Below are 23,279 nucleotides of genomic sequence, written 5' to 3'. Positions count from 1 at the left end.
GTTGGTTTAAGCTTTACCCATAGCGGTCATGTTCTTGGTATGATAAATTATGAATTTGTCTTGTACTTTTAGCTGATCTAAAGTTTATAAGCAAATTTGTAGCCTCCATCACCAAATATTCATTGGTCTATTAGATGCTAAGGGGTTTATGCCCTTTTTTTTTTTTTTTTCTTCAAGATGGTGAGATACCATTTGCAAATCCATTAAAATTGGAAAAAAGTGGAGCGTGGGGTAGGATAACGAGAGTAGTAATTCAATTTCAATGCTATTTTCTGAATGATACTCTTGCTGTTACAATGTTCCCAAGAAAAAAGAAGTATATGCTTATAAATTCATAACAAGCTTTTGATTGCTCTGTTATTTTTTCAGTAAATTCCCCAAAAAAACCCCCATGTTTTTTTTTTCTTCAAAGAGCATCCTCTTTTTAGTTTATTTCTATATTGCACTTCTTATTTTTTTAAAAGATGAGATTAATTTTCTTTTTTCCGTTTTACTCACAATGTGCTAACAGGTTTTGCAATCACTTTTAAGAGAAAAAAGGTCTGGAAGGTTTTAAAAGCATTGTCTTTTCCCCCCTTTCTTTAATAAACAAAATTATTTCTTGAACTCCACATGCTAAATTGTCAAACCTTTTCTTTTATCAAAGATTTCAAATCAACTTAAATCGAGAGCTACTAGATGGAACTTTCTTTTTGTCCCCGGACATGCTAGTAAACATCTCTAGTGAAACCAATGGCACAAAACAAGACATCATACATTGATTTTGTCGAAACATTACTGTCTTTTAATTGCTCCATTCCCCACCCGAAAACAGAAGAAAAACTAGATGTAGGGAATAGGGATAGTTTAAAAAAAAAAACTATCATTTGCTTCCACCAAAGTGTTAACGAACACCGATCTTAACAGGCAAAGAGTTTAATACCTTGGGGCAAAATCTTTGTTGCTAAACAAAATGAGGAATCTCCATTTCGTCTAATAGCTGTCCCTTACATCCAATGAGTTTGACAATGGAGTTCGAGTGACCACTAAAAAATACTTCTGTAGCCTGCATAGAAATAATTATCCCCTTAGTTAAACTCAGTAGATTATATATACATTATCTACTCCGGAAAAAATTCTAGGGTCTGTTAATCTTCGAGTAATGGGTTATCGTAAAAGTTTGCTAATAGAACTATGTGAGATCGACCCTTTTTGGAACAACTTTTAATCATAACAATTGCTACGGGATTCACTCCGTTAATAATTTCATGCAATATCTCAAAGAAAAAAGTGCAACGCTAAAATTTTTTAAAAGCTAATAATTCAAAGTTGAATAGGACCAGATATATTGTACCTGTAGTGTAATGAAATTTGAATGAAATGGAAGGAACAAGTACCTGGGTGCATCCAAATAATTTAAGAATTCTTAAAGATGAACAACTGTCCACAATCAAACCAAGTGCTTCATCTGTCAATTTTCGACAAAATGAAAGATCCAGACTGTACAAGGTTGAGGAACACTGGCGTGAAATGGCTAGAGCAGTTTGTTGTGCAACCTGCATAAGAATTGAGATCACATGATTCCATAACAGAAAGTGCAACGCTTATAAAGGCGATAGATACAATCATTTTATTTGGCATCACTGGATAAGAGCAGGATACAAACTTTGCTAATTTACTTGTTCAAGAGAACAAACAAGTGGTTTTTCACTTTTTTTTTCTTAACACCAAAACAAGCTACATGTGTAACAATCAATACATTGGTACTATGAAATATATGTAGACGTCTAGCGAATCGAGAAAAAAGAATAAAATTCACTTATGAAGTAAAACCTTCAGCAAAATATGTTATAAATTTCAATAATTATTCCCAACTGACAAGTGGCTCAATCAATCAACAGTGTCAAAGAAGGGGGCAAAAGTCCGCTGCAACTGAATAGTGCCTCAATCGAGAAAGGATAGGATTTTGCTGCAATAGTCTCAAAACCTTTTGTTCATCCAATCATGAGAGAAAGAGCTAAAATACTGGAGTGTGCAAATCATAAAAGCTCAAGCATGCAATGATTGAATCCAAAAAGAATTTAACTTCCATATCTCAGCAAGCAAACCACCTTCCAATTGAAGTGGTTGCTTATTGATGATGACTAGCAAAAAATTTTGTTCTATGAACCATAAGATAATCATGCATACATATATGATTTTTCATTTTGTAACTGAACTATTTTCTCATAATTTATATGTATGATAAACTTCTACAAATCTGTTCAATTATTTGTTGATGACATTTGGCTTTGTTTTATTATGACAACACTGCAATGTTAATTATCCACCGTGAACTTTTTTATGCACATCGCTCATAGAAGTGTTTTCAGATAAAAGGAATTTTCTAGATAGCCTAATAAATTTATTTAAATATTACTAAGAAAAATGGAAATCTTGACTTTACCAAAGAAATAATTAAACTTCTTTTGGTATATTTATTGAGAAGAAGTCTCATAAAAGAATATTTAAGAGTTTTTTTAATTTGTTAGAGATATTGATAGTGTTTATTTTCAATTGAATATTGATAATTCTTAGTCACGATAAAGTTTGACTATCTAAAAATAGGATTGAAATTCATAACTTGGAAACCAAAGCCGAATTTATTACTCAAATTAAGATGAGGAAATATCTTAATTCTATAAAATGTATTTACTGAATAGTATGCACAAAAAAACTCACTAGATAGGTTTCATATTTGAGTTTTGGTCTTCATTTTTATACATAAAAAACTATCGACACTTGGTGTAACGCATGACACTTAAACTAATTTGACCTTTAATTCCTTTTATGATTGGACTCCATTTCCACAAAAAAATCAGCATGTGTTGTTTTTATCAAAATACCACATGTTCCTTCTTTTACTTGAAACCATATATTGATCTATCTGATTTGAGAGGCAAAAACCAAGAAGATACAAAATAGAAAAAAAGAAGACAGCAAGAACAAATCTAGAACCACCTATACACCAGATTTTATAGAAATATAAGGAAGAACAAAACTGACTCAGATAGCATCAGCCTATTGTATTTAACAGGGTTCTATAACAAATTAACCTGCTCAATTATGTCACAGAGCTGCATCACCACCTTAAAACAAGCATGCATGTACCAGGGCCAAATAACCCATTATTTATACTTGTTTAAGTTTTCAGTTGACTTTGTAGATAAACATTTAAGTGCAGCTAATATCAACCAATTGCAATAAAGAACTTCCAAGACACAACCATTGGTAAGATCAGGCAGCTACCTTTTCGACATTGTTCAGTGAAAGCTCAATCAATGAACCTCCAGAGGCTTCCAAAAATGCTGCAATTGCTTCATCACTGGCATGTGATAAAAGAAAAATCACATAACTCAATGATATGTAATGCCTCATGCCAGCTTGCGCATGGGTAAACAGAAACCATAATGAGTGAAGAGAACATGAGCTAAACAAAACAAGTACTATCAAACACCCCCGTTTAATCTCATATTGGAAGTGGGAGAAAATTGGAGTTGGTTTATATTTACAAACACTATCAAAATGCATTCGCTTCAAATAGTATTCTTAAAATATTATTGAATAAAAAATTTGAAGGAAAATCCAGTTTATCAAAATAACATATTCTTAACAAACTTCTATTTGTCAGTGATAAACCCAGTTTATCAAAATGCTTTAGCTCTGATTTAGCTTCGGTGGAGGAAAATCCACAAATTTTGAAAGCATAAAAAAGCTTTTGTTGCATAACTAAACCAAATGAAATCTTTTAACTATCCATGAAGCACTGACATAAAGCTAAGAAAACAAATAAGCTACACAAAAATCTTGAGAAGTAGAAAAAGACACAGCATACACAAAATCTTCCATAAACATATATTTGTGATATTTGTTATGAGAAGTCTAACAACCATTCACAATAAACTTAGTAAAATATACTTGCAAAAAACATTAAAAAAAATCATTCATATTCATAATTGCTCAAGAAATGCCAAGAAAAACATATTTCCAATATCCAACACATAATCAAGACTTCGCATACATGATCCACATAAAACCTATATATCATAAACAAAATGAATAATACAATTAAGTGTGACTTCCTAGAAAATGCAGATGATTTGCCCATCATAAACTAAATGAGTTTGGTCCTCTTTTGCAGTTGACTTAAAACTTTTACATAATTATGCCCTGTGTATATACTAGCAATTAGCATGTGCCAAGAAGCATATAAAAATATTACTATCAGTGTCTAGCACAGACAGAAAAAAACATAAGAGAGTTAACAATATTCTTCATAACTAACTATAAATCAATAAGTAAACAAGAAATTCTAATATATCATGATTCAAAAGGAAGTATCTAAATAACTTCACCATGCAAACATTTCTTTATGATTTCCATCTTTGATAGCTTCTGAGAGAAAGAAATTACATATATTGTAAGATATGGAAAGCTTATGTGTATGTAAACTATTTAAAATTCAAGTATCAATAATTTCCCAATGAATCTGGAAACAAGAACTTAATAAACCTTACAACTTCCATTCTATAACTAAAATTACTTGATAACAAGTAAATTAAATTAAGCAATAATGTTTAAGTGGTTGTGTGTGATTGACAGCGACTGTTTTTCATGGAACTTGAAATTCTATTTAACTGTTTTTGCAGTAAACTTGGAACATGGTTTGCCAGATCAGTTGACTCTAATCTGGATCAGTCAATTTTAGTTAAGGGGACAGAAAAAACCAAAACCCCTCATCCCAACTGAAAAAGAAAAACTTGGAATCAGCCTGACTGGTTCAATCCATTCGGGAAACCAAAGAACCAATAGGAGAATCATATGTTAACAATTTCCAGCTGACACAGTAGATTTTTCTGGTTTTGACCAATTCCACCTAGCTATTACCAGTCATCAGCAAGTCCTGGGAGTTCGCAAAGTCCTAATTCATCTTTGGCCAAGTCCAATCAGTCCCATACTCCAGTGGTGCATTTCATCCCAACCCTAATTTACCAACTAACCATGTCCCAATCATCACAAGCTTGGCTGGAAATTCCTACAACCCAATCATATGAAAAGATAATGTTTCAAATCTACGAAAGTTACGAAATACTATAGCAAAGCATGACCACAAACTTCACTCATACCAACTAATAATAATGTAACCTAGTAAGAAACAAAGCAAATATACAAAAGACTATAACTAAAATCAAACAATTTGGCACAGTGTTAAATGAAAGCACCTGAATGCACTGCGACGCAGCTTAAGTTTCTGAAGTGATCTACAACCATTCGCAAGATATCCTATTGCAGAATCATTTAGTCGGTTCAAATTCCGAAGATCAATAGCACATAATCTAGAACAATATGCACTAATAGTTTTGACGGAAGCACTAGACAATTTCCTGTGCCAAGTGAACAAAACCAAGAATCAGAAATGTTTAATAACACAATTTGAGCAAAGATCACAGATATCATGATAAGAATAGCCTTTTGCATGTAGATGACTATATACTACCACCAGTCAACTTCAGGAAGTTTCATTTTAACAACACAAGAAACATATACGGTAAGATACTTACTGGCATCTAGCAAAGATAAGTTCTTTCATGTGTGAACCACATACAGGAATAAGCTGGTGAACAAATTTGTCACAGACAGATTGAATTCCAGCTACTGACAGAACCTCTAAATGAATTAGTTTCTTCAAAGCAGGGAGAATAGCCATAGCATCCACATTTTGGCAATCATCAACATATAATTCTGTCAAGACTGTGTCCAATTTAGCAGCAACATTTATGATCCCTAATGAGGTAAGAAGAGAACATTGTGACAAGTTTACAGATCTTAAGGAAGGTGCTGAATGAATGATTGCATTTAAACCATCATCTGAAAGACGATAAGCACCCTTGAGACATATTGTAGTTAATGAAGGCAAACTATGTGGGTACTGGGCCAAGGTACCACGCAACACGTAGTCTGGCAAACATCTTCCACATAGGTCTAGTTGTACCACCTGATCACAAATATGCAAGAACAACAAATGAAAAAGGAAAAAAAAACCATTAGAGATGGTAATTTAACAATCTAAAGGGGTAAAAAAGAAACCAAAACAAAAAACAGAAGCAAAACCAATGGATCTGGCAAATGCCTCTTTTCTTTCTTTTCAAGTGCACTCAGTTATCTGTATGGGAAACTTGACATTTGATGTACAAAGTCGCAAAATGAAAATCACAATATGACTTGCATGCCCTTCACAGAACATTCTGCTAACAACCATATAAAACTGTATCATTTCTGATGCAAAAGGAAGAGGAAAACTAACAATATGACCAATTATAGAAATAAATCGTCATTCTCAAAGCATTAGAATAACTGAAATAATGCCAACTGCAGTAAAGAATACCTTCAAGCATTTTGTGTTACATTGGGAAAAGACCTCCTGAAACAGGTTCTCTGTTGCCCATGAACAATCACTTAAGCGTATCTCAGTGGGACTACCTCTCACAAGAAGACCAATAAGGCGAGGACTCATTTTCCTAGAGTGACATAACATTATAATAAGCTTGTGTTTGAGAACATCAGGAATGCCATCAAATGATTCAATCTCTTCAGCATTATCTGAGAGAACTTTCATGCACAAATCTCGAAGTGTTGGAGGTGGCTGAGCAAAGGGCTTGCAGTTGTTTGAAGGCATCCATGGAATTTTTAATTGGCTGGTCTCATCCTTCTTCACATAAGAATTTGACTCACGAGCCCTCAGCTTTTCACATCTTTCTTTGATGATTCTCATGGCAGTAGAGAATGGCCCAGGCCAATCATCATGGTCAGCATCTGGTGACAAATCTTCTATTTCCTGATGTCCTTCTTCTTCCTCCAAGCTGCCATCTTCTTTAGGTTTAAAGAAGGCAAACTTGGGAGCCAATTCCATAGCTCTTGTCCTGTCTGATTCTTTTCGAGAATCAATTCGTCCTTTTCCTTTCTGAGGCTTTCTTTTGTTCACTGATACATCATCATTCTGTGAGTATTCCACAGCATCCTTCAGATTTATCATGTCGGCATCCATGCCAAACTCAGATGCATATACCGGAAAATAATCTTCTTCCATAACCAATTTGTCCTTCCCTTTCCTTTCGGTGAGATTCACTTTCATGAATTGTAGCTCGATTGGTTCTGGCACTCTCAGTATTCCCTTTCCTTTCTCTTTAGAACCGAATCTTTCTTCTTCAGTGTTCTCCTCCAACCTCTCTGCAACCACGTCAGCATCAACATTCTTATCCTTTTCAAAGGCTTCCTCGACACACTGCACATCGGTCACCAGCTTCTCTACTGGAACCTTATCGGTCTCTAACAACGTCTGGTCCAACCCTCTCCGAAAAATCTTCGCCCCCGACCTCAGGAACATGTACTTTCCCCCAACCGCATCTTCTGCAACAGACCTGACTTCCAAAACTTCATTTCTTCCCCTATGCACGCAAGTCTTGCACCCGATATCCCCGCCCTCCGCTTCGCCCGCAGTGCTGGAAGCCCTAGATCGTCGCCTCCTCTTAACACTACTCTCTGCAACGTCAGAGGTAGCGCTCCCAGTGGGGGCAACCGACAGGTAGGCCAAGCGGAGGCTCCGCCTGCAGGGCGGCACCCTTCCGGAGGGAACAATCTCGGAACCCGAGCCCAGGAAAGAGGGAGGCGTCGCAGGAGGGGGCATCGGAGGATGGGTTCTCGTAGTGGTCGACGGTAGGAGAGCATCCAGCGACGACGGCGGCGGAGACGCCGCTAGGGTTTCAGACCGAGGTTTGGAGGAGATCGCTTGCGACCGGGTTACCGGCATCGGGACAGAATCCGGTGGGATCGAGGGCAGAAAGAATGTATAACTCGTGGCTTCGTTGCGGAATACGAGAGGAACAAAGAAGAGTCGGTGGGTGACGAGAGGGTCTGCGACTCTGTTCCCGCGCAAATCAGATGGGGATGGAAAATGCTCGTCTTTTCCCCTATATATATATATATATATATATATATATATATATATATATATATATATATATATATATATATATATATATATATATATAACGATTAGAGGCAAAGCCAAGCAACAAGATTTCCTTTTCAGTATATATGTAATAACACTTTAAAGATTTAAAGAGAAAAGAATAATTCATTCTTTAAATGCCCAGTATATATATATATATATATATATATATATATATATATCAGGCCTTGTTTAATAACATATGTTTCATTGATATAGTCACCAACAAGACAAAGTTATTATCCCTATTAACAAAACTAAACCTTCTTAAACGTTCCATATTATCTGAACTATTTGCATTAATTTTGTGCTAATTAACCTAAGGATGATCCCAGTTAACATAAACATGACACATCCCCCTTAGTCCTTTAGGTATAAGAAGTAGGTTTGCTTCATTTGGTGGCCTTCCAAATTAGCTGTAATAAATTATCCATCTTAGTTATGGAAACACTTACAACGAATATTGACAATTTGCTCACATAATCTCCATATTTTCTTAGAAAAACAATAATATATATTCCTTTTCATCACCCACGTCAACGACAAGTGGCTCCATCCAAACAAGTTCCATATCAATATCCTTATAATGGACCTATGGCCATGGTTGTAGACTTGGCTATGCTGAGGCATGATAGACCAAGTCTGGTCCATCTCTTGGCCACCACAAATTCTACACTGTTCACCCATGTATATCAAAATATTTAGTCAATTAGAAGCCAAGAGTCTTCATCATACCAATACATTCCTACTTGAAGCCAACCACTTAGAAAAATCTAATAATAAATGATGAGTGGGAACAAGTTGGTGAACTTTTGAGGCACGGAAGGAACACGATTCGCCTTCTTTGTGGAGCGGGTGGCATTTCGGAACCCTCCCGAGGATGAAGACGGCTGGACTCAGTCCCACACGAACGCGGAAGGCCGACGACTTCGCCGGGGGCTCCTTCACACCATAAAATATGCATCACGGAATCCCACTATACCTTGTCTTCGAAGCTAATGGTCGCTCTCTATCTTTCTCTTTGCGACCTTGATCAGGATCAGAGGCTCTTCTCTCTCTCTATATTAGCATATCCTCTCCATCTCTCTAAAAGTCCCTTCTCACTGTGATCCTACGAAGCCTTCTGTGAGCTCTCTCCGCCATGTCCAACGTCCCAACCTCTCTCTGTGACTCCTCCCTCACCCTCTTCCGCCTTGCCATCTCCAGCTCCGACCCCTGGCCCTTCTCTCTCTAGCCCCCACCTTCTCTCTGCAGATATATACATACGTAGTTGATCTCCTGTTCTGGTTCTTTGATTTTGCTGTGATCCGGAGATGAGGAAGAACAACGAGGTGGACAAGAAGAATAACAGCCATCACCACCACCACCACGGCCACCTGTGGACGTCGCTGAGCTTTCAGCTGCACATGCCACATCTGGGCCACGACAAGGAGAAGGCTGGGATGCCGCCCAAGGGTTGCATGGTGATGTGGGTGGGGCAGGAAGGGGAGGAGCAGCAGCGGTTCGTCGTGCCGGTGGTGTACCTCAACCACCCGCTCTTTGCGAAGCTGTTGGAGGAGGCAGAGAAGGAATATGGCTTCGACCAGAAGGGGGCAATCGTCATCCCCTGCGGCGTCGATCACTTCCGCCATGTGCAGGATCTCATCGATGGCGAGGGCGGCGCTGCCGGTGCTGCACCTGCTGCTGGCCATAGTCGTCGCCACAACGACCAGCACCAAAATCAGCACCGCCACAGGCCGGTTATTAACGACCACGAGAACGAGCGAGCCTGTGCTGCTGCTGCCGCTGCCGCTGGCGGTGGTCATCGCCATGGCGATCATCATCATCACAGGCAACACAGTCATCACCACCTTCCCCACTTTGCTGCATGCTTTGGAGCGTGATGGTTGAAGCAATAAACCAAAAATTCCCCCTTTTCTTTCTTGGATTTTCATTATTGGCTTGCTTTTGGAAAGTTGTTAAAGATCAATTGTATTGACAGTGATGATGACGATAACTTGTGAACAGAGGAATGTTTGGTCTGTAATCTTTTTCTATTCCATGATCACTTTTGTTGCAAGCACGCATTGGTGAGGATGCTAAAAGTCAACTATGGACTTTTCTCAAACCTCTTATATATATATATATGCAATACATAAATGAAAATTTCACCTTGTTAATTAGTAGTGTACAATGGCAACCTTCTTGATGTAGATTGGGTGAACACCAGAGCCTTAGCTGGAAGGAATATTTGGAGAAGTAATAGAGTAATCATCTACCAGTGCTATCTGGAATGCTAGTTTTAGTTTGACGCAAAGTTGTTCTACGGTGGGTCATGTTGTGAATGTTGGGTAGGAAGCAGTCACATTTGGTGGAGAAAAGGAGAAGAATGGGATCGTTCATGTCATTGTTTACGTCCTGAAATGATGACTAACCGATTAAATGACATTTCTGACTTGACTTTATGAAGTATAGTTTCTAACACCATCATTCAGGAGCCGAAAGTCTACTGTGAACATGCCGGAATGATTTATACTATCATTCATATCTTCTATTCCTTTTGTCTTTTGAATGGATGATTGACAAGCTTAAATGTCAACAGGTATTCTCAAGCCTTCACATGTATTTGTCAAGAATTTGCAGCTAGATAAAGGCCTACAGCCCCATATCCACGTTTACATTCTGCTAAGATTTTGGTCCTTGTCTTTGGCCTCTTCTAATCTTATTTCTTTGACTTCTGCTTCGACAATCACAAGTTGGTTTGTAGAAAGAATCCTGTCAGAGCTCCTCTTAATCCACTGGAAGTAGCACCAATTCCCATCCTGCAGAGTAGATCTCTCTATATTAGTCTCTTTCCTGTTCTTTGATAATGATACTAATGAATAACCAGTGGCTGGAATTTGAATACTAAAAGGTTTTAAGTTTCAAGCTGCAAGTTCTTCTTATCTGGCAAAATGATAGAAGCAACAGAAGAGATTGTCGAATGTCTACACCACATTCTCTGTTTTGCTCAAGAACAGGTGCATATTATGAGTATCAATTCAATGATGAAGATGCCATTTATTTCGGTGTGAGTACAATTACACAACTAATTTGATTCTCACAACATCAGGCCTCGATCTTAATGTGGATCAAAAACAACGCAACAACTCTGCTCTTCTTTCTGCATCTTAGCAAACATCTCTGAGTACCACAGGAAAGAGCAGACTGTTTGGATGGGCAAAGGACGACCTGCAAGAGACCTTTATCTGAAGAAGGCAAACTTGAACGTAAAGGATGGCGAAGTTGGATCAGTTACTGCTGTGTAGAAGGAGCAGCTGTCCAGTAAGTCTTGACAGCAAAAAGGATCTTCTCAGGGTTGAAAGGTCCACTTTCATGATCCACGATCTTACACTTCCATCTCATCCTCTCTGCGATCCCCTGAACTTTCGTGAGGACGTCCACGGTGTCGCGGACTATCACTGTTCCCTCCGGCCTCAGTATCCTATCCATCTCCAAGAGTATGTATGTTATGTCACCACACCTGCAAAAACTTTCCATCGGTGAGATCTTTAAGATAAGAGAGATCGCACTGCACAGCTCTTGCTGATGCCATATGTTCTACGTTACTTACTTCGGGTAGCACTCACTATCTGGTACAAACAAATATAATAAAGGCATGAGAAAGATGCAGGAGATTTTTGACACGCAAAGATGTAATTTACCATGGATCAGAGAATGAATTGGCTTTCCGAACTTGTAGGGAGTGTAGTAATGAAAGGAAGGCTGCTAAAGAGACACATACCTGTCCTGATAAATGCTGAAAATGGCACTAGCATGAATGAGATCATAAGTTCTGGGATAAGTTGAGAAGGCTTCACACCAGTCCTGATATGTACCGATGAATCCCCTCTCATAGATCACACCAAGGGTGTCATAATCTGAATTTGCAGGGACTACATTCATCACCCAGATGGGATAATCCATCAGAGCTGCTGCAAATCCACCCAAGTAGGCATTCATGTCCATCGCATTTCGGTATCGCCCTTGAGACAACGGCGGAATGATTCGCTTGTAGTACTCTATCCGCTCTTTCCACACCGTGTTGTCGTCTTCAAATTTCTTCACGGTCAAGCCAGGGATTGTACCTTTGCTTATTCTTGGGGGCACAGCAAATGCCCTCTGGGGCCATTTCTGGAGTTCACCACCTGCTACTTCGCTGCTACTGCTTACTTCTGGTAACGGGGTGATACAGGCCTCCATTTTCCAGTACCTGCAAACACCTCAATGCTAAGGAAAAGACGAACATATTTCTGCACATTTTTGTCATGCGGTGCACTAAATTCCTACCAGGCAGCATCAGCATTGTCATTCTTGCAAATGTGAGGTGTTTTGTAGATCCTTCTGCTTTGGATGCAATCGGCATGGTTGATGGGCTTCTGCCAAATCGCAAGATCGCCCTTCTCGATTACTTTCTTCCAGCAAAGGCGTTTGGCGACGTCCTCTATTGAATCTTGCTCTTGCTTTAGATCTTCTTGAGTCCTCTCCCAGCCTACATAGTACTTCTTCCAACGAATTGGAGGACCAGAGAGAATCCAGTAACCTCCAGGTCTGAGAACTCGGTCAACTTCAATCAGATACAGGCCATCTGATACAGAAGGTCCATGGATGTGTAAGACAATCTAGCATGCACACAAGAGTGGTGATTTTTTATTTGGAATTGAACTCACCAAAATCTTGCCAAGGAATCAAACACCGGGAACAATGAGCCATATCAAATGCTCTGGCAGGGTACGGCAACCTCTGTGTGGCCATCACTCCAATCATGGCCGGAACTCCCCGCTCCAGAGCGAACTGCACCTGCGCCTCATGTGTGTCTCTTGGTGCAAATGACATTGTTAGGATGTCCCTCTTTAGAAGATAAGCTCCCCAACTGGCAACCTGCAGCAATGTGTTGTTGAGATTGCTTCACGATGAGGAAAAGGGAAATCCAGACCTCGGTTGGGAAGACGAAGGGGCTTACTCCGCAGCCTGTGTCGATGGCAGTCCTGATATCGCCATCAGTCAATGAGACGAGAGCATTTATGTCATCGATATAAACGTCGGCACCACGCGGGAACATGGTGCCACCTCCCGGGAATCTGAACCGGTCGCCTTCGACCTGGATCCAGTTCTGAACAGCCTTCTCGATGCTCAGCTCCCTGTGAGGAATGTTGTCATACCAAGCGTAGTCTCTGCTCCGAGGCCATTTGAAGGGTGTTTTGTACTTTGGTGGAGCAGGAATCAGGCACCGGATGAGCTCATGTTGCGCAGGACAGTGTCGCTCTCGGTACGCTAGCATCGCCCTCGCGAACTTCTTACACCTGGTTAGGTCTTGGCAGGGTGTGTACTCGCTGAAGTTCAGAGCACAAGGTGGGAATTTCTCCGTCACCATGAACGTATCATTGAAGCTTAGCTGATGGTGAGCTTGGAAATCGAGGGTTTCACCCTCTGATGACGAGGAGGTGGATAATGACTCGGTGGATCGAGGGAAGTCATTGTCGCATTCAACTTTCGACGCCAAATCGGATCTCTGATTCAAGGTGGGGGTAGTGCTGTTCTGCCAAGCCCCAAGAATGTAGAACAGAACACAGAGGCCACTCACAGAGAAGATATAGGTTACACGACGCCTCTTCGATTCCGACGGGTGGATCTTTAGAGATCCAGAATTGTCTTTGGCCATCGGACCTGTTAGATTTGCACAGGATAGCATTCAGACATTAAACTACAAATGCATCATAACTGAGAGTCAGGAATACTACCAGATCATGAAATCAAGAAAATGTGGAGCCTAAAGCAGAGGCAACCTGAGGTCTCCTTAACCACAATGGCAACAACTCAAACAAGAAAAGAGAGAGAAGAGGGAACAACAGGCTGCAGAATGCAAAACATCAAAAGCACCAGATCAACTCCAGAGCTCAAAAGGCACATCTACCTGTGTTAGGCCTCAACAGGTCTGCAGTGGAAGAAGCAGAAGAAAACTTGCAGACAACCTTACATATACTACTGAGCTCATGAATGAAATAGCCACCTCCCACGAGGAGGATTGAACAAAGCCCCCACCAAACCAACAAAAAAAAGAATAATTCACGACAGAGATCTGCAGAGTCCTCTTCACATGGGTTTACCCATTAAACAAAAGAGAAAACAGTGATAGCATGGGCATACCTGAACAAGCTGCACCTTTACGTCCCTCGTTTTTCTGGTTACCACCTGCTTTCCTCTCCTCGGTTCAGAGATAACATGACAAGGAGCACATGGAGAGAGAGAGAGAGAGAGAGAGAGAGAGAGCTTATGGTTTCAAGATCACTCGACAATGTTGTGGTTGTCAGGGAAGAGCTTGTGGGAAACTATTCCTTTTTTGGCAGATTGCTTTGTTCCTTACTTGTTCTTGTTCTTATGGTTTCCTGCTCTGCTTCTGAGAGGCTCGGATGAAGGACTTGGTCTGGGCAAACGATTTATAGAAAGTCGTCGAGGCCGCGTATTGCGGAGACATACTCGCCCCAAAATGCTCTGATTCACAAGTCCCCATCTCTCTCTCTCTCTCTCTGGATAAAAAATTGTAAGCTTTTTTTGAGTTTTAGAATAAGAATTCAACTTCAAGTCAGGGCTTTGTACTATTCTTGTACATTAGTTTGTAGCAATCCAGATGTTGAAACATGGTTCAAAGTGAGTGACAACATTTACTCCCTGCCTTTCACAATTTCTACTCAGATCCACTAAAAAATCTGAATCCTTTTTTAATTTTCTTATATATATATATATATATATATATATATATATATATATATATATATATATATATATATATATATATTATCGATAAAAAGATAATTTCAATCTATAAACGAAAGTAATAATAAAATTATCTTTTTGTTTATCACTTTCGTAACGATCTAAAGTTTTATTTGTTTATCACATGTGATGAAGAATTATTAATATTTTAATATAATTTTTTTAGATATAAGGACAGCAATACTAATAGGATCTAAGTATAAGATGTAATATATAATTAGTCAAAATTATTTCTTATTTAACTTAAGTTTTCTTTTTCAATCATGGAATAAAAATAAAATCTTCTAATATTTTCCTCTGTATTATCTAAAACATAGAAGCCTTTGTTACTACGAAAATAATATATTAAGATTATTGTATTTTTCAACATATTATACGTTGTTTAATATATAAAATTTATTTTAATTTTTAAAAAATGTATCGAGATACATGCATATTATTACATAATTGAAGGATCTGATCGAATCCCTATTTCAATGTCTTGTACGTTATTTAATGCATGAAAATTTTGTTCTAAGAAAGTAGAGTAATGCTTGCGATCAGGTCATGGTTTGCAGAAGAACTGCTAGACAAATCCATGCATTCAAACAACCATACTGAGTTCAGCACTGTTAACCGCAGAAGAAGCCATCACAAGTCGGTGCATTAATTATATCGACAATACTGGCATGTAAAGCATCAGAACCGAAATATTCTACATTTCTTTATAGTATCTCAAATGCAGGCCGAAATCAACTGTTTGTGTGTGCCAGAGAAAGGCTCTCAAAGTTGCTGCCCTTAATTTGGGATACCAAGTTGAACACCTCTTCGTTTAGCTTGCATTGCATAAAACATGTCTGCTACAGGCGATGCCACACACATGCTTTCGAAGATTTTGTACTGTAGCAGGAACATCCTTTGCACATTCATGAGATCTTCAAAGCTTGTATTAGATTACTGGAAAGCTCATGGATCTAAAGGCATGCAGCTTGCAGTTGGTCTATCAAGCATCATCTGGAACACCATTTCCCCATAAACAAACCCGGAGATGGCTTCACGACAGCTACTCCCCTGGCACAATAAAGTACAAAGATCCATGGAGAAGCATGCTGATCTGAAAGCAAAGGAACTCAGAGGTATCGTTTCTTACAGTGAGCTGCGTTGTTCATGTACCATTTCCATCGCTTTCTCGTCTTGGAAAAGTCTCCCCTTCGCGTGGCTTGCACACGCCTCTCTGTTTCTTTAGTGTTATCATGCCATCTTACATTTAAGATTCGACAAGCTCGAATCTATCGGCGTGCGCATTGATCCAGTTGGAGTAGAATACTGAATGACGAGAAAACAACGTTTCATCTGCTCCGGTCTGCAAAGGTAACAAGTACGTGTGACATGACTTCACAATTATAACTTTGTGCTTCCCAGCGTGAGGTAAAATGCAATTACTTTGCTGTTCTGTGCATGTAACGGAGAAAGATGGCGTGTGGCAGTACGACACCGAGGTGGACGGGGAGAAGGTCATGAGCCTGCCGAACCCGTGGCTGGCGGCGGGGGCGTCAGCAGTGGCGTTTGCGACAGGGGCGATGCTGCCTTTGTTGGCAGGAGGGTTCATAAGAGCATGGGGGGGCAACTCTTGGTGGGATTGAAAGCTATCAGCTGAGAAGATTTCGATCCAAAAAAATGGTTCCGATTGTTAATTTTACTGCACAAACATATAGTTAGATAAGAAACTGGAATTTGTGGGAAGCCAAGAAATTGTATGCTTTCTGGAAGAATGAGGAACTATATCTTCTGATTCATGGAAAAGAAAAAAAAATACAGAATTACAAAGTTAAGAACAAATACCGAGCAGCGAAATCGACAAAACATTCTTAGTTTGGTTTGTCCTCAAATCATGTCATACTAATTTGAGCTTAAGTATTTAGAACATTAGTGTCCGGCAATGAGGGATAGTATTTTTGAAGGGAAAAAACAGAAAAAAAATAGTATTGACCTCATGACATGACAAAATCTCTGTATCCAAATGTCAGGAGGATACAACAATTAACCAAAGACTCTTATCATTCAGTTAATTTCTTTTTACGTGTGATCACAAATTTGTGAGTTGATTTCTAAAAGTTTAATTTGGGCACCAGAGATGAGCAGACGGAAGAAGATATTAAATTGGTCTTGCGTGAGATTGGACTGAAACAGGGGAGACAGAATGCCATTCCATGGCAAATAGTTTAGCTCTTAGATATTAAATTCCAGCAAACGATGTTTCTTTATATACTGATTACAAATCTAACTTCTGGGAATGAGAAAATGTGATATGTTCGTAAGTAAATTCACAACATTTTTCACTACAAAGGTATACGACGCTCTTCCTATAAGGAAAACTTCATTGCTCAGTGCTTTTTGGCCACCGGCCTCTACAGAATCAGACTACGAACAGCAGACCATTCTTCTGCAAACCATGATGTTCATGGATGCAATTCTTGTTTGCTTGACATGAACTGCCATCCCAAATAGATGAGCTGCACCCGAGTTTGCAGCTGCACCAAGTGGAGGGTCAGCGATGCGCTGGGAATGAACGATTGGCCTTTAAAATGCAGGCAAAGCTCTCCAATTCTAGTATTAATTTGTGTGGAAGTCATTCTAGCATTTCATCAATGCCGTCCTGTTTTCGTCTTCTAGGCCTCAATCCACAGAACGTTAGGTTCACCTGCTCCATTGAACTAACAAAAGCTACTTAAAAGTATCTTAGGGCCCGAAACCTTCAGGAGAAAGGTAATGACAGCTACTTCCTGTCCAACTTAGGATGGAATCTACTTCACTGAAGTTGACAGTAGAGCAAAATATTCAAAGGGGTTGCTTCAGAAGAGAAGCCACCGTGAACAGAGCGCCTCCCACATGGAGCGCGTGATGTTCGCATTGAATTCGTCAAAAGGAAGATAACATAATTCTGGTCGGTCCATCGGCTCTTTCGGGTGCTCGCCACACGCCATGGATTTGTTTATCAGCCATCTCGTCCTACATCGGCATCTTGTGAGCTGGCTCAGCGGAAGTAGTCGCCTTCCTGGAAACGGACATGAGGGTATGACCTTTGACCTCGAGTTCATCACCTGCGCCAAGCCTTAGTTTTTACCAGTGATTGAGGTGGATGCCACTCGGGCGTGTGGCCGCCACTCTCCGTTCAGCCTCTTCCTGCCACTCTTATTCAGGTTTCTCTCAATCGGGAAGAGGAGAGGATTCATCGGCAAACGTCATTCTGAGGTATGAAGATAAACCTTCTTGTTCCAGTATTGAATAGAAAGAGATGCTTCAGTGACCATTTCGTTTGGTTGGTATGAAGTCCGAACATTTCTAAGCTTAGATCAGGAATCAAATGAAAACATCAAGTGATCGTCACTTGCAGGTGAAACAAGGAAGCCGAATTGAAGATATCTTGATCAGTTATCAGAGTCAGTCATTACCAAATGAGTCGTAATAACATGCTCAATTTCCAGCAGTATGCCTCCCCACAGCTGAGCCGATTCCCGGTCGATGATTTTGCCGGAGAGGAGTGGTGCTTCGAACAGGGGAGGACGTCGAAAAGAGATCCACGGGGTTCCGCCCGTCGGACGAAGACGGTGAACAGCAAACAAGCGAGAGAGCAGCGTGAGACCGAGAAGAATCTAGTGAAGGTGCGGAACGAGTGGATGAAGGTGAAGGAAGAGATGGGTTACGTGAAGCAGCGCGGAGAACTCCTGTGCGAGACACTAATGGCGACTGATAGAAAGGTGGGTGTGCTGCTCGTGGAGCTCGAACGCGCTGAGGAGTATGTGAGAGGCTTGATGGCACAGAAAGATCGACTTCTGGAAGGGAATGCATTGGCTAATGCTTTAGATTATAGTGTGGGTAAATAACTGAGATTAGATTAGAACGTTTGACTGTAGTTCTTGTTCATATTCCTTTATGTTCCTGCAATGCTCTAATCCGATCAGAAAATTAAAGGCCTTCATTGGTTCCTGCACAGTGTCATTCATCGGAGGTGAATCAGGCCAAATTAAAGCCCCTCTACAATGTCTAAAAAGAGCTATCCAACATTACAGTGTCATGAAACCTGTTTGTGTCGAGTTCAATTTGACACATCAAATATGTGGCTTCTAATGTGTGGAATGACAGTTTTTGACTTTGTTGAAATATAAAATCTATTTCTATCGCAGTTATTTTGTTGTTGACTTCTTCTTAGAGTGTCCTGAGAGAGATTTTGAGGTGTTCTGTGGCTTGCTTAACGGACGCAGTCCCAACAAAAGGCTTGCTCCGGATCTCGGCCTTAACGTACGTTGCATGGCCATGTTCCACGACCGCCACGTGAACCACCATCCCGCCACGTGCCCTCACACGTGGTGAGCAAGCCCTCGTCTTCCTCCCTATATCGCCCACCTCGCCTTACCTTGGAAGGCGGCTGAGCTTCTCCTCTGTTTTCTAATGGTATTAGCTCTTGTTGTTGCTGATACTGCTGTCTTCTCTTGTGCTCGCTTCCCTCTTAGGCTTCTCCTCCATCTCTCCGTCACTTGTCTAAGAGCCCACAGCCTTTCTACTGCAAGACGATCTTTCCCATTACTCCCAGCCTTTCATCCGCAACGAAGCGCTGCTTCTTTCACGACAATGGCCTCCGGCGGTCAGCAGTTCCCTCCTCAGACCCTAGAGCGCCAACCCGGCAAAGAGCACGCCATGGAACCTGTACCTCGGGCCACCAGCGAAGAATACAAGCCGGCTAACAAACTTCAATTCCTCTCTCTCTCTCTCTCTCTCTCTCTCTCTCTCTCTCTCACCCCAAGGCTGGTCATAATAGGCATGGCCTTTTGCGCGCAGGGTAAGGTAGCGCTTGTGACCGGAGGGGACTCCGGTATAGGTCGGGCGGTGTCCTACTGCTTCGCACTGGAGGGTGCGACGGTGGCATTTACGTATGTCAAGTCTCAGGAGGATAAGGATGCGAATGACACCCTCCAGATGCTGAGGCAGAACAAAAGGAGCAATGCGAAAGATCCCATTGCAATCCCAGCTGACCTTGGCTACGAGGAGAACTGCAGGAAGGTGGTGGAGGAAGTGATGAACACGTATGGCTGCATCGATATCCTGGTGAACAATGCTGCGGAGCAGCACGTGCGTCCGTTGATCACCGAGATCACTGAGCAGCAGCTGGAGAGAGTCTTCAGAACCAACATCTTCTCCTACTTCTTCGTGTCCAAGTAGTGATCGGTCTCTAGTTGTAGCACTACTATTTCCTTTCCACTCTCATCGCGCTAATGTCCTCTTTGAACCATCACGTTTCGACCAAGGTTCGTGGTGAAGTACATGAAGGCCGGAAGTAGCATCATCAACACCACGTCGGTGAACTGGGCCGTGGGTTGTGTTGGACCGGCGGTTCATAACGCATCTTCTATTTTGTGTGGTGGCTATATATATATATATATATATATATATATATATATATATATATATATATATATATATATATATATATATATATATATATATGATGGCAATATCTGTTTGTATTGTTGAACTATTGAACACATGGATGCCCAAAGAACACGTCGCATATGGCTATTTATTTTGAGGGTCATTAATTCTTTGGTTTATTAGGTATAGTAACATGTGTTGCATGTTTTGTGTGATTACGATACATGTCAATCTCAATCGAAGATCGAAAGAAGGAATTATCTCGAAAAGAATTATGATGGAGAAGAAGCATCTCCAACCACAAGACAAAAGACCATCAAGAGAAAACAAATGATAATATGGTACGTGAAAGGAACTAATAACAATGGAGATCTTTAATATTTTTTGTGAATAGCATCATGTATAGTTTTCGATCTTAATCATGGTCCCAAGTCAGATTGGGTGGCTTGAATCCAGGGATAAAGACGAATGAAAATTTTCAAGTGAAATGGGATTAACAAGAGTTAAAGATTAGTCTACAATTTAATACTCTTTTACTACCTTTTATCATGCTGATACATAAACTACCTTGCCTTTGTTTGTGTTGCACATTAACATTGTGTTCATTGTGATGACAAGAGCAACAGCCACAGCATCTGAAAGAAAATTGAAAGGGAAATTTTGAAGGAACAAATTGATAGGTGTTTGATATGCTTTTTATTGTAATTAAAAACATAATTATAATAATTCCAACAACTAAAGGTGGTGACTGATAACATTTAGAATTGCCTCCCTTGATGGCAAAGGTTGCTGCATTGCTTGGCTTCCAGAGTCACTGCATCCTTGAAATGTGTGATACTACCTGTCTCAGTAGAGAACAGTGATTTCCAGCAAACACCACACTATAGAAGCATCTGATGCTGATATATGTTCCCAGCTACCTCTGCATTCAATACTAGTTGTCTTTTCTGTCCCTAACTTTTGCCAAACAAGGATCAATTTCTATTCATCAATACATTTGTCACTATAAACAAAAAATAGTTTGGATGCTGTATATATTTGGTTTCACTGTAGAAGACACAGAAGCTCAAACTCCACCACATATAGCTCAAATTCCACTGTATAATCTTTTCAAATTTTAGATTTGGATTCTCATAGTAGTTATAAACTTTAATCTACAAAATATAAAATCTTAAATCTGAAAAATTTAAGAGTTATAGCCATGATAATACTTGTGCCAAAACTAACTCAACACCAGATTTGGATTCCACTGTAGAAGGATTCTTAGTGCTTGGTTTTAGTGGAAGCAGAAAAGAGTTCTGCCAACTCCTGCACAGTTGAAACTACTCAGCATTAGAGAAGGAAGTGGATATTTGTGTGCATTCACCATCAATTTTACCAAGAGCATCCTTGATCTTCTGTGAACTTATATGAATGATGAAGCTTCACTGTTCCAGCAAAAACTATGTCCAAACACTGTGTTGATCAGTAAATAGTGAGTTAGTTTCATGTTAAATATTGATGGAATCTGACTGTTCTTCCTTCTGGTCTTAACAGTGTTGTGGAAAACTAATGCTGCTAATGTCCCACAAAACCAGCCATTTGGCTCTTGATTTTTATCAGCTGTATCTTTCTTGGACAGCTCACTCATCATGTTCTTGTTGATCCAACTTTTTTCTGCATTTGATCTCACAGATTCTTCTTTTCTTAGACGCTGTTGCTAGTGTTTGCTATTTAATAGCTTGAATTCTTCGTCCATATCTTCAACATAAGAGCCACTTGGAAGTTGGAACATCCATGAATGTGACAACTCCAGGCTCTGTTCAGTTCATTCATCCCATGTATGAACTCTGGATCCTGACTCCATTGATCGAAGAATGTGAAGGGGGCCAGCCTCGGCCTGACACCCTCAAAGACACTGGTCACAGATGACAGTGATAAAACACCTCTTTAGCAGTGAAAGGATTCAGCCATATTTCCTTGTTACTCTGTCTAATCTCCTTAATCTTCTTCTCTTGTCCTTTTTCTCAATCTAGTGTTCAACACTCCCATCAATTTCATTGATTATGTTCTTTTGACAGTATCCGACTGCAACTCGTTTTAGACGTCTTCATGAGTCTATCATGCCTCCTTACTCCTATTCTCAATCCTTTTAGTTAATAGATGAAATTTAGGTGATAACACCCAAAATAATAAGATGGAATGCATCAACAGGCATACACAAACTATGTGGGACAGAACGAGAGGTATGGGAGATTCTTTGGAGTTTGGAATTATTGGGAAGACAGTCCTCGTTGGTCCCTCTATTCCTTCCTTCATTTCCTTGAGCTAACATCAACGATACGTCTACAAATTGGACACTGCAATTGACAAAATAAGCCACAAGCATATTAAATACATATTATCTTTGCATGTGTTTTTTTTTTTAATTAGAAAGTATTTTTTTATTATATTAAATGATGATACTCGACTTAGATATGAAATCTATTGCTTGTACAATAATATATTAAATAATTCGAATGTCTCAAGTCTTTGTTATACGATGAATACAATCATCCTATAATCAAAATAGAGTATCATATAAGATCATACAAACTTGTTGATAATCATCCTATAATCAAAATACTTATCCAAAATCATCCATTATCAATGATAAGAAAAAAATAATGTGGTTGAATCTATAAAAATTAAGATAATAGATTATGTATTAGTTATGTCAAAATAGGTTTTGGTTGTCCAACTTATATAGTAATTCGAATCCAACTGTAATCTTTTTTCTTTTTGGAATCGAGTAGAGTGCCAAAATTACTCGCTCGAAACTTGTAATGTTGTGTTGAGACATGTCCGACAAAGCCTTCCTAATTAGTAGTATTAGGTATGTTGAATTCAAACACTATGAATTCATTTTAGATTCCACCTATGGAGAGTGAAGGAGTCTAAGTGCGAGTCAGATGTGGCTGAGTCAGTATTCTTTTATCGCTCGAGTGTCGGCCACTCTCAACTCTAATTTTGATGAGCCCAAGCAACTAAAGCCAAACATGTACAATAGCCAACATGTATACCCAAGACAAAAATG

General features: G+C 39.7%; 3 protein-coding genes across 5 annotated transcripts; 1 reads left to right on the top strand and 2 right to left on the bottom strand.

Moving 5' to 3' along the window:
• Positions 1 to 724: 724 nt before the first annotated feature.
• On the bottom strand, positions 725 to 7,941 carry LOC135610986 (uncharacterized). The gene is made up of 6 exons (XM_065106162.1): positions 6,404 to 7,941; positions 5,580 to 6,013; positions 5,241 to 5,402; positions 3,268 to 3,343; positions 1,377 to 1,535; positions 725 to 1,045 (listed from the first exon to the last, which is right to left on the bottom strand). The coding sequence occupies exons 1-6, from the start codon at positions 7,823 to 7,825 to the stop codon at positions 944 to 946; spliced, it is 2,355 nt and encodes a 784-aa protein (XP_064962234.1). The 5' UTR covers positions 7,826 to 7,941; the 3' UTR covers positions 725 to 943.
• Positions 7,942 to 8,910: 969 nt separating this feature from the next.
• LOC135610987 (auxin-responsive protein SAUR32-like) lies at positions 8,911 to 10,052 on the top strand. Its single transcript, XM_065106163.1, has one exon. It carries the CDS (start codon positions 9,340 to 9,342, stop codon positions 9,907 to 9,909), a length of 570 nt encoding a protein of 189 aa, XP_064962235.1. The 5' UTR covers positions 8,911 to 9,339; the 3' UTR covers positions 9,910 to 10,052.
• Positions 10,053 to 11,043: 991 nt separating this feature from the next.
• LOC135610985 (probable methyltransferase PMT18) lies at positions 11,044 to 14,440 on the bottom strand. Of its 3 annotated transcripts, none has more exons than XM_065106161.1 (6): positions 14,192 to 14,440; positions 13,008 to 13,711; positions 12,715 to 12,925; positions 12,335 to 12,632; positions 11,790 to 12,257; positions 11,044 to 11,528 (listed from the first exon to the last, which is right to left on the bottom strand). In XM_065106161.1, the coding sequence occupies exons 2-6, from the start codon at positions 13,704 to 13,706 to the stop codon at positions 11,300 to 11,302; spliced, it is 1,905 nt and encodes a 634-aa protein (XP_064962233.1). In that variant the 5' UTR covers positions 13,707 to 13,711; positions 14,192 to 14,440; the 3' UTR covers positions 11,044 to 11,299. The 3 variants fall into 3 exon arrangements, with proteins under 3 accessions (XP_064962233.1, XP_064962230.1, XP_064962231.1); XM_065106158.1 differs by lacking the exon at positions 14,192 to 14,440 and adding an exon at positions 13,959 to 14,130; XM_065106159.1 differs by lacking the exon at positions 14,192 to 14,440 and adding an exon at positions 13,786 to 13,950.
• Positions 14,441 to 23,279: the final 8,839 nt, after the last annotated feature.

The sequence above is a fragment of the Musa acuminata genome, chromosome BXJ2-4, assembly GCF_036884655.1.
Source record: "Musa acuminata AAA Group cultivar baxijiao chromosome BXJ2-4, Cavendish_Baxijiao_AAA, whole genome shotgun sequence".
Lineage (NCBI taxonomy): Eukaryota > Viridiplantae > Streptophyta > Magnoliopsida > Zingiberales > Musaceae > Musa > Musa acuminata.
The sequence above is the reverse complement of the archived record's forward strand: the minus strand, read 5'-3'. Positions and strand labels throughout refer to the sequence as shown.